At 42.8% G+C, this 11,451-nt stretch overlaps 1 protein-coding gene across 4 annotated transcripts in view; it reads right to left on the bottom strand.

The window, feature by feature from the left end:
- Positions 1-11,451, bottom strand: part of SVIL (supervillin) — a 154,326-nt gene that overhangs the window by 34,708 nt on the left and 108,167 nt on the right. For 3 of the 4 annotated variants that reach the window (XM_023752193.1, XM_023752194.1, XM_023752195.1), the window contains 4 exons: positions 6,701-6,848; positions 3,157-3,246; positions 2,979-3,065; positions 1,483-1,660 (listed from right to left, as the gene is read on the bottom strand). In XM_023752193.1, coding sequence (XP_023607961.1) covers positions 1,483-1,660; positions 2,979-3,065; positions 3,157-3,246; positions 6,701-6,848 — 503 coding nt within the window. The remainder of the gene's footprint in view (positions 1-1,482; positions 1,661-2,978; positions 3,066-3,156; positions 3,247-6,700; positions 6,849-11,451) is intronic. The other variant, XM_023752192.1, reaches the window with a different exon arrangement.

The raw sequence follows: 11,451 nt of genomic DNA, 5'->3' as shown, positions 1-11,451 counted from the left end.
CCCAGAACAAGAAAGAAAGAAAAAAAGGAGAGTCTGGGAGCTTGGATCACTGCGGGCGTGGCCAGCCTGAAAACGGCCCTCAGCCCCTCACCCAGGCTGGCCAGGTACCCCAGTGGGGACCTCCACCCTGATCCGGAACACCCTTCAGGGCAAACCAGTTGGCCCCCACCCGTGCACCAGGCCTCTATCCTATATAATAAAAGGGTAATATGCAAACTGACCCTAACAGCAGAACGATTGGGAATGACTGGTCACTATGACACACACTGACCACCAGGGGGCAGACGCTCAATGCAGGAGCTGTCCCCGGTGGTCAGTGCACTCCCACAGGGGGAGCTCTGCTCAGCCACAAGCCAGGCAGATGGCTGCCAGTACAGCGGTGGTGGTGGGAGCCTCTCCTGCCTCCTCAGCAGCACTAAGGATGTCTGACTGCAGCTTAGGCCTGCTCCCCGCTGGCAAGTGGACATCTCCCAAGGGCTCCCAGGCTGCCAGAGGGATGTCTGACTGCCAGCTTAGGCCCGTTCCCCCGGGGAGCGGGCCTAAGCCAGCAGGTGGACATCCCCCAAGGGGTCCCAGCCTGCCAGAGGGCACAGGCCAGGCTGAGGGACCCCCGCGAGTGCACTAATTTTTGTATAAAATAAAGGACGATATAGAAATCTCTATGAAATGATGTTAGTCTAATAATATGGAGAACAATATTGGAGTATGTGAAAAATCCAGAGACATTTTAGGAACAGGGCAAATATCTGTGGCACATGCCTGTATGTGCATCGGTTCTGGGCATGCATGTTTCATCTACCCACAGCACTATGTGTCTGGCTCAGAGAATACAGTAGGACCCCTCTCCCCCCATTCCATGGTTTCACTTTTCACAGTTTTAGTGACCAAGGGTCATCCACAGTATGAAAATATTAAATGGAAAATTCCAGTAATAAATAATTCATAAGTTTTAAATTATGTGCCATTTTGAATAGCAGTGTAACACTTGTTGCCGTTCCGTTCCATCCTGTGACTCATCCACCTTGTAGGTGTTCCTGCCTATTAGTCACTTAGTAGCCACCTTGATTATCAGATCGACTGTCACATTATTACAGTGCTTGTGTTTAAGTCACCCTTATTTTACTTAATAATGGCCCCAAAGAACAAGAGTAGTGATGATGGTAATTCAGAGATGCCAGAGAGAAGCCATATAGTGCTTCCTTTAAGTGAAAAGGTATTTATATTTATGAAATACAGGGGGGAAAAATACTATATGAAGGATCTGGTATGATCTCCAGATTCAGGCATCTTAGAACATACCCTCTGTGAATAAAGGGACCGGGGGGTGGGGGGGAGGGGTGGGGGGGAAGACTACTAGTGTATAATTTGTCTGTAATGAAGTTTTATCAGAGTGAGAGAGAAGAGCCTCATGGAAATCCTGGGTAGAGGCCGATGGAGGAGTCCATTCTCAGTAGGTGAAAGATGGAAATTTCAGTAACTTACTTGGGGGCATAAGGGTCGAAAATAACATCAAAATCTTCTTCCAGCTCTACAGGGCTCCTTGGCACGGTATCATCCATGCTGCGGTAAAATTTGGCAAAGGTTTCGTCATCGTCCAACTTCATCACTTCCTTAACAGATTTGCCCGTGACAGTGAGTACAGTTTCTTGCATCCCACCAACTATCAATAAACAAGCAAGTAAACAACATAAATTTGTGTAAAAACATTATTCCAACTGCACCTCACAATATCTTAACAATTATCCCCCGCCCCTCTCCATAGTGACAGCCATAATAGTGATATCCAGGGTCCTGTGGATGCCTCCTAGGCCTTCCTTGCTTTCTCATGGAAGGACTTCCAGTGCGAACAACGCTTGCATTGTGACGTGTAGAAGACACAAGGCTGTCCTTGCTGCACACAAGCCCACTAAATTCCTTTTGCTACTCGAAGCAGAAGTAGCCTCAGTCTCTGTATGAGGGGTCAGAAAAATGTTTTTCTGCAAAGGGCCATGAAGTACACATTTTAGGCTTTACATGGGAGGCTCTATGGCCTGTGTTATAACTACTCAACTCTGCTGTTGTAGTGCAACAGTGACTATAGGCAATACCTTAACAGTGGCCATGACTGTGTTCCAATAAAACTCAATTTACAAAAACAGGTGGTGAGTTGGATTAGACCCCTGGGCTAGATCACTGTTGAACTGGTTGCACTGCTTGCCTTGCCAGGTTAGTTATTCTATTACACTTTTATATTTCTGGTTTAAAGGGTTTTTTTGTGTGTGGGTGGGTGTTTTTTTTTTTCTTTTGTATTATTTCCCACCTATTAGGGGTCAGTTTCAATGACAGGGACTCCCAAAGTATAATATTTGATAAGCTTCAAGTACTGGAAATTTTAATTAAGAGATAAGGGTATTACTACATTTTATTCTTTCATTTTGTATATTCCATTGACTTTTGTACTGAAATATTTATTTCAACATATTATTTACCAAAATTTCCTTTTAGAAATTATTTGCGATTATAAGATATATCAGCTGCTACCTTACTGGAAATTAACATATACAATTTAAGGTTAATCAGGCCCAAGATCATGTTGACTTTGTATAAGTAGGATAATCTGCTCTCAGGGTTAAAAGCAAAATTAAATCATGATTCTGATGGGATGACACCCCCAAGATTTAGATTTTAATAAGAAATGTTATTGGGGATCCCCAATTTAGTACATTATCAAATGGATCAGAGCTTGGTAATACAATCCGGCTTGATTAGTAACTTAATGTTTAAAAAGATAACAGCAAAGATAATGCTTACAGAACAAATCGGTCCAGTCATATAGAAAGAAGACAATTTAACTGAGGAGAAAGCCATCACAATTGGGATGTAGAGGTTTTGAGAGAGGAGCAGGTTCTTTTATGTTTCCTTAGCTACTCACTGAAATACGAATCGCAGTGTGCTACAGGTATATAAACCAAAGCTTCCCTCTGGCTTCTGGCATGTACCTTTGTTATTCAGCCTTCTCAGAAAGCTTTCCAGCCTGTCCAGCTTCAGGTCCGATTCTAACTGCATGTCTGGTCTGGCTTCAATATCTAGGCAAGTAGAAACCATCAATGAGAGAGACCCACTGAGGACTCTTCTGATCACAGAGCCCCTGGCATATCGGGTGCCTTGGTGACTTACCTTCCAGGGGTTTGGAAATGGGTGTTGTGCCCCTTGTTTTACTGCAAATAGGGGACGTTACTGGCGTTATGGCAGTGGGTGATGCCAAACCTGCAGAACAAACAAGGAGCTATTTAGTACCTCAGGGTCATTCCTGGAAATTCCCCTAACCCTGGTGGACCCCTCTTATCTCCAATGTACATTTTACAATTTATAGAATTTATACACAAACATGCATGTGCACATACAAGTACATTTGGCAGGTACCATGACTGTGTAGGACAACTGCACATGTAAATAGAATCTGATAGTTTCTAAGGACGTTAGTAGCTGATAAGCTGCCATTCCAAAATGAATAATGGGGATGTGGGGAAACATGGCCGTAACACCTAAGTGGGATAAGAAGGTACAACAGTCTATCAGAATATACTTGAATAAATGGAGTGTGAGCTCTGAAGGCCCTTAGTGGTGGTGCGCATAGTTGAGGAGGAAGTCTATTTGCACCATCTCCCACGGAGGAAGAGGAGAAGGGGTTGTGTCGCACTGGCTGGTAGTGGCTGCCAGCACGAGTTTCCTTCCAGGCTGAGGTGAGGTAGGGACAGTCTAGCCTTTGGAGCATCACTCAGAGGAGTGTGGCTTTACTGAGCAATAACTGAAGAGTGCTAACCCTGTAGAAGAAAAGACAGAAGAGTACACAGTGAAAGTGATTTGTGATCTTTGGAAGGGCATATCCATCTCTGGTGTGGCTGGGAACCCATGATATGCTTTCTCATATATTTATCACGAAGCAGGGTGGGGAATCTTTAAAGGGAGAAATGGTAAGGGACACATGAAAGGGAAAGAAAGGAATTCCAGCATAAAAAAGGTATCTGGTCAGAACAAGAAATTTTGATAAAAACAAAAATCAACATCCCCTCTCACACCCAACTTAAATAGAAGGATTTGGAAAGGAAAATAATTAGTATATTTACAAAGGAAAAAATGAGGTGTTAATGTTGTTTGTATAAATGTGAAATCCTTAGATAACATTGCCACTTTAAGCATCCCTCAAAGCACATCTGAAGAAGATGAGTCACTATCACCTACAAGGAAAAATAAATTAATGAATTGCTCTGCTCCTTCCTCCTATGAGCTAGAGAAAGATGTATTGTAGCATTAAAATTTTAAGGCAAAATACTGAAATCTAGTTTAAAACTTAAGTTTTAGGTGCTATTCTAGAAGTCCTTAAGACATACATATATTTGCTTGATGATGTCAACTTTTCAAATTTGATTTCATTTACCAGACCTGCAAAGGGTTTCCATCAGTGAGAAAATAAATTTTTCTTGAAAGATAATAAAGATAGGTGAAATTTGGTATCACAGGCTGGAGCAGTAAATCATTACCTACTAAAAGGATGCAAAAAAGACATTGAAAGGTTCATTAGCATGGAGGTCATTAACTCTAAAGTTAAAAACAGGCAACCAGGAAACCTGGCCCTCTGTACTGCCAGGGCGCCCCCTGCTGCCCATTCAGGCAGCAGCATGCAGGAGAGCTCTTGGATGTGGGCCACCTCTTTCCCAGCTAGATATAAGTATGTTCTGCAATGTGAGAGGGCAAATAGATTTAAATTACACACTAACACAGAGCACTCCCCATACCTCTTTTCAATGACTTCTACTTGCAAAAACCATTACCCACTCTCTTCAGGAACATTTTCATATCCCTCTTGTTCAAAGGCATACTTTGAGTAGTTTTCTTCCAGGAGAATACTAGAATATCACAGAAAGCTTTTGGAGTGCTAATTATTACAGACACTCTAGGAGTATCAGAAAGGGGAAAAGTCCTAATGAGGCTAGAGAACAGTAGAGTTTCCTGGCCTGAGAGAATGAAAATGAGAGTACAGTGTGCCTCTTGGCAATTCACTGATACGCAGTAACTCATATGTGCCATTGTAACTAGATGAAATGGGATGTCTCAGTGACTGTAGTGTAGGGGGTTATTTTATTCTATAGTGAGTATAAACTGGATGCCATATTATGGCAAATAAAAAACAGCTGATAACGCAAGTGAAACATATAACCAGTAGGTGGTAACAAATATTAGAAAAATAGGGTACAGTGTTTTGCATTAGGCTAAAAGTGTAAGAAAATTATTTCCTGAGCCAACAACATAGCACCTGTTAAATAAAGATCTCTGATTTAGTCAGGAAAATGTGAATGCAAACTCGTCCACTGAGATAGGAACTTCTTGGATCTTGCTCTCCGAGCCCACGTAAGAGCAAATATCCTTCATCTCACAGTGCTGTGGACTAGAGCAGCGGGGTTTGGTAGTAAGTGGCCTACTTACAAATAAATGTGATTTTTAAGATGAAAGAAAAATAAAGTCATCAGGATAAAAGTCCAGGCTAGATCTGAGCTCTGGTTCAAGTTCTCAGCTTGAATTCTTCTTGATCAATGTGGGTCTTAAGGAGCTGCTTTTGATAGCACAGGATGGGGCTCATATTAAAGTAGTTTAACATGATCACACTCTTCTGTGATTTGGTGAAAATACTCAAATGCTATCTCATTTTGTGAGAGTAAATTATCTGCTATTATCTTTTGACAATTCCAAGATTAGTTAAGAATTTGTTAGTGAGGACTATTCCACCAAGATTTGAGTTAATCACAATTCAAGGGTTTTCCCTCCCTCTCTTCCATCTGCAAAGATTTATTATGAGACTACAGTGAGTTAGGCACTATTTATGAGTGAGAATCGTGAAAGATTTTGAGAAAAGGGAAAGATAAACCTAGAAGAGCTAATGACAACATAAATGAACTCTAAGTGAATGTGAAAATCTTTATCACTAATTTAGAAAATTTGTTTTTAAACAATAACCCAGAAAATAAAGGCATACGCAATAAGAGACAAAGGGATCCAAATTTTAAACATTTCCTACAAGATATGGAGGCTTAAAGCTCTCTGGTGACTTTACTAACCATGTGACTCCTCAATTTCATAAATCTTTGTGTACAGGTTTCAAATTAGTTCCAAGAGCTTAGATGCAGATAAATGACTGTCTGCAGGAAATCCCACTCCTTGAATTGGGTATATATTAAAACATACTTGGAAATACAGCTTTGTAAGCCAGAGAACTCAGCTTTATGGAAAGGGACCTAGGAATTACCCTACAAGGGAGAAGAGGGAAACTCCTTCTTCATTGAGAAAGGCTAATTTGGGTTAACTCATTGCCAGATGGCAAAAAAATGGAAATAATTTGAAAGCAATTATGGGAAAGAACTAAGATTTGTTAGCAGACTTGCAATTGCTTTTGAAACCTGTGCTCAATTTCCAAATGGCTAAGTTTTGAAATTGAATTATGCCTTTTACATTGAAGATGATGCTATGTATAAAAAGGTTTCAGTAGAAATATCTAAATAAACCAATCCCAAAACCATTTACAGAACATCTGTTGAGATTAAAAACTAAAATATACCATGGTGCGATTGTTTTCATTGAGCTGTCACGGGACCTCCTCCCCTCCATGGGTGATGGAGCATGTATGCACACATGTACACGTGTACAACATGCACATTCGCATACTGACCTTTCTTCACCATTCTCCCAGCCACGGTAAACTGGGTGGAGTCGTTTGCTGCCCCTTTGCCTTTTGTCTTCCAAGCTTCCTCTCTCACAGTGATGAGGTGCTTCCTCTCTTCGATAGTCATTTGGCTCTCTCGACTTTCTGTGACCTGCTGAGTTTAACATGTACGAACGAGAAAACAGAAGAGGGAAATGAGAGAGAGGTGAATTTTAGCCCATAGCATTTCGTGAGCTGAAAAGCAGGCTAACAAAGAGGATACAACACTGTCCGAAACTGGCCGTAGCTGTTCTGAAGTAGGTTTGCCTTCCTTCCTTACAGCTTGGATCAGAGATCACCATCAGCAATACTGAAACTTTAAATCAAAACTTAGTTGTTGTTTTTTTAACTATTTGTCTGAAAAATTGGAACACCAGAACGATACTTTGTAAAAATAAACAAAAAAAGAGACAGCCTTCATGCCAGGACCTTTACAGGGTTTTTAAATTTGTCTGTTTTACCTATCTGGTTAAACTCAGGTGATGAGATTATTTTATTCATATACATTATGTGTGTATATGAATATATATATGTGTGTGTTTGTATATATGCATATATATGTATATATATATGTATTACACATATTAGCATATGTATCACAAAGAACACTATCAATCTAGAAGATCTTACCAACTAAGTACACAGGAACATGGTCAATCATAAAGCAGGAAAAGCTGATCAGGAGTAAGGTGTGCTATAAGGTTTTCTGGAACTTGACATGCTTTTTCTAGAGCATCTATGTTACATGGGAGTTAGGCAATCAGGGCCTAACTTGTAGGTCATAATATATCTGACAATGAGGATGAACTGTGCTACAGATATAACATATATATAATAAAATTTTCATGTAAAAAATGCTTTTTATAAACTTCTAATTGGGGTTCTGGAGATTCCTGCCTCTTCACTTTCTAAGCCATTGGTGATACTCATTTAGCCCAAGGGAAAAGCTGAGGGGACTGAGAGAGCAGGGCAAGAGGGAGAGCTCAGGCTGCTGGGGCTGAGGTCAGAGGATGAAGAGCAGGAAGGAGGCAGAGGACAGGGCTCAAGGCACCCAGGCCCAGAGAGAAGGGGTGTGGCCCTGAGAAAGAGTGGGTGATGGTAGTAGGGTGGTTCGGGCAGGAGGCCTTCCAATGTTGGCAGGACAGAGCTTCACTCTAAACCCCTCTCTGTGAGGGCATGGGCCAGGGCCTGAAGCGAGGGAGAGGGCAGGAGCCCTGGGGGCCAGTGTGGAGGAGGAGAGCCCCTCCCAGACAGGAGCCTCTGGGCTGCCCCCTCGAGGCCATCCAGGAGGGGCTCTAAAGATGGTGGTGGCCAACCTCCTGGGTTTGTGCTTTTGCTTTCACCCCAGGATCTTCTTAGACGGAGAAATGCCATTTCCGCTAAGGCATTTGGCAGTTTCCCCAGCTCCTCTTCTCTCATAAGGACTTTTCCTTTGAATAACATGAATCAAAGTGAGGGTCAGGCCTCCAATGACACAGTGTGAGTGCCAGGAGCCCTGAGGGGAAATACATCTGGGGCCACTGATTCTTCCTCAACTCCATCCAAGTGGCAAATCAGCTTCCCTTAACTGACCAACAGGGCATAACTCCCAGATTTGTTGGGGTGGTGGGGGGGGGGGCCCTTCTTAAAGCCCTGGGACGACGGAGGCAGTGCAGGAAACAGGTCTTTCCCGCCTTTCCAGCAGCATAAAACCATGCCTGCGCTGACACCAGCTGGCTTAAGCCACGAATATGGACTTCGCCATCATCTCGTTTAGGAGTCTTCCTTTTACAGACTTCTTCCACAGAGCAATCATAGACAGAACTGGTTCTAAGATCTTTGGTCACTTAAATTAGGTTAAAAACCTTTTAATAAAGAGACAGGGCAACAAAATACAATGCATGATCCTGGCTTGAATCCTAAATAGGGTGTGGGTGGGGGTAAAAGGGAAGTCATTAGGGAGAAATTGACAAAATTGAAATATGAACCATGGATTAAACATTCTATCAATGTGATATTTCCTCATCTTGATGACTGTATTATAGTTATGGAAGTGTGCCATAGACTGAATGTCTGTGCTTCCCCCTCCTCCCCATATTCATTGGCTGAAAGCTAATCCCTAATGTGATGGTATTGGGTGGTGATATCTATATATATAAAAGGCTAATGTGCTAAGTGTCCCTCCGCCTGTCCGAATGGTCGCTATGATGAGCACTGACCCCCAGGGGGCAGACGCTCAACTCAGGAGCTGCCGAGCTGCAGTAACTTGGCAGCGGCGGTTCTCGGGTGATGCACCCTGAAACGAGAGGAGGGAGCCCGATTCCTCGTGGGGCCTTGTGATTCCACCTTTGACCATGGGTTATGTTGTTGCTGGGGCACTGTAGGCCCTGAATCTGGTTTACTGCACACTTGCGTTTGTGTTCCAACCCTGTACGACAGCAACTTTGCAGAGTGCCCCCTCATACTCCAGGATCCCTCTGGGGATGTCAGAGAGCCAGTTTTGGTCCAATCCCTGCAGGCCAGGTCAAGGGACCCCACTACCGGAGGGACCCTGCTCACTCCATAGACACCCTTCGATCTACGGCACCACCCCAGGTGTGCCACCAGGAAGGGACCAAGGGAGGTTGGCTACAGGGCGTGTCCAGCCCGTCTTGCCCAGTTCTGCCCCACAGGCCACTTTCTAATTAATTTCCTTTCAATGTGCATGAATCCGTGCACTGGGCCACTAGTAAATATATAAGGGGAAAGCAGCCAGCCAGCACTGGGGTGGGGGATGGAGAGAGGAAGGGTGAGAGGAGTTGGGAAGGGAGCAAATGTTAACATATCAATCTGGTAAAAGCCCTAGCTGGTTTGGCTCAGTGGATAGAGCATCAGCCTGTGGACTGAAGGGTCCCAGGTTCAATTCCAGCCAAGGGCACATACCCGGGTTGCGGGTTTGATCCCCAGTAGGGGGCGTGCAGGAGGCAGCCGATCAATGATTCTCTCTCATTGATGTTTCTCTCTCTCTCATTCCCCTTTCCTCTCTGAAGTCAATAAAGAAATATATTTTTAAAATAAATAAATAAATAAATACATACATACATAAATAAAAATAAACCTGGTAAAAGATATGAGAATACCCTGTCTCTATGATGACTTTTTTATCAGTTTTAAATTTTATCAAAATAGAGTTATCAAAAATGTTTAAAATCCTTTTTTTTTTAACTTTCCCACTTGCAATTGTCAAAATGACCCTAATTCCAAGTAACTCTGTGAATCACATACACTTCTTAAATAAACTATGAGGTTGACTTGCCAGGAGGATTTCATGAAAATTCATAAAAGAAAATTAATTTTCTTTGAATATGAAGTCCCAGGAGTGAATTTTAATCAAATCAATATAGCACTTGACTTAAATATTTTGGGAAAAAAAACATATAATGTGCCAAGGTTTGCTTGTCCAAGGATCCAGACATCACTGCTCTGTAGTGAACTCAGTAGCCTCTCCAAGGTCCTGGGTGTGGTAGTGGGGTATGGTTAATGACTCAGAAAATTGGTATCCCCAAGTCAGCAATTCCATTCCCCAAAGCACTGGGATTCCCCTGGAGCTCCTTTGAGAATGTGACACAGAGGAGCCTTGGAATGATACAGCTGTTTCATCTGTGTTAAGAAGGCATATTTTTTTATTCCCCTCTAAATGATAACATTAAACGTAAAAGGTTTTGTTTCTCTAGAAGTTTCACCTTAATTCTGCTACTTAGTGGGGTTGGTTTAGGGCCCACTAATTCCTGCTATCTCACTCTACATGACTCTCCAATGAAATAAGAAAAATATCCTATATAATAAAAGCCCAGCGACCGAATGGCAGAATGACCAGAACGACTGGTCGACCAGTTGCTATGATGCGCACTGACCACCAGGGGGCAGGGACTGACCCCTGGTGGTCAGTTTGCTCCCACAGGGGGAGCATCACTCAGCCAGAATCCAGGCTCACGGCTAGGGAGTGGAGTGGCAGTGGCAGGAGCCTCTCCAGCCTCCCTGGCAGGCGGACATCCCCTGAGGGGTCCCGGACTGCGAGAGGGTGCAGGCCGGGCTGAGGGACCACCCCCCCCATCCCCAGTGCACGAATGTTGTGCACTGGGCCTCTAATAGCTTATATATTCACTGGAGAATCTAATAAAGAAATTGTTCCAAGTTGCTATTAAATTATAGAACTCAAAATGTGAAAACAAATAAGATGGACATCTCTGTCCATTTACTTTTTTTAGCTTAAGACTTCATTATTGTACTGTTTTAACTTTCTAAGTTTTTCTTCCCCACTTAGAGAAGGACATAATACATATTGCAGTAAATATTGGGTCATTTTTCCAGGTTTATCCAGGTTTAGTCAATGACATTTAGGATTGCCAGGAATAGTAAGAGAGAGTTGTCAGAATACAAATAGAAGCCCTACCCAACCTGTGCTTCACTTGTTCCAACACAGATTCCATGAACGAGGAGTGCAGAGATGGAGATGGAGAGGGGAGGAAACGTGTGTGTGTTTAAAAGTCAGTGAAACAATTGAGAAGAGAAGATATTCTTAGGGATGGACAGGGACCTAGCAGAACACAGCTTGAAACTGTGCAAAGGGTCGAACAGCAAAAATGTTTTCAGGCTACCACACTGTTACTGATGGGTTTGCCTCTACATAACTACAGTTGACTCTTGAACATCATGGGTTTGAACTGCATGGGTCCATTTACATGTGATTTTTTTTCAAT

This window comes from Myotis lucifugus, unplaced genomic scaffold (genome assembly GCF_000147115.1).
Source record: "Myotis lucifugus unplaced genomic scaffold, Myoluc2.0 scaffold_29, whole genome shotgun sequence".
NCBI classification, from domain to species: domain Eukaryota; kingdom Metazoa; phylum Chordata; class Mammalia; order Chiroptera; family Vespertilionidae; genus Myotis; species Myotis lucifugus.
Note: the sequence above shows the minus strand (reverse complement) of the source record. Positions and strands in the feature narration are given on the sequence as shown.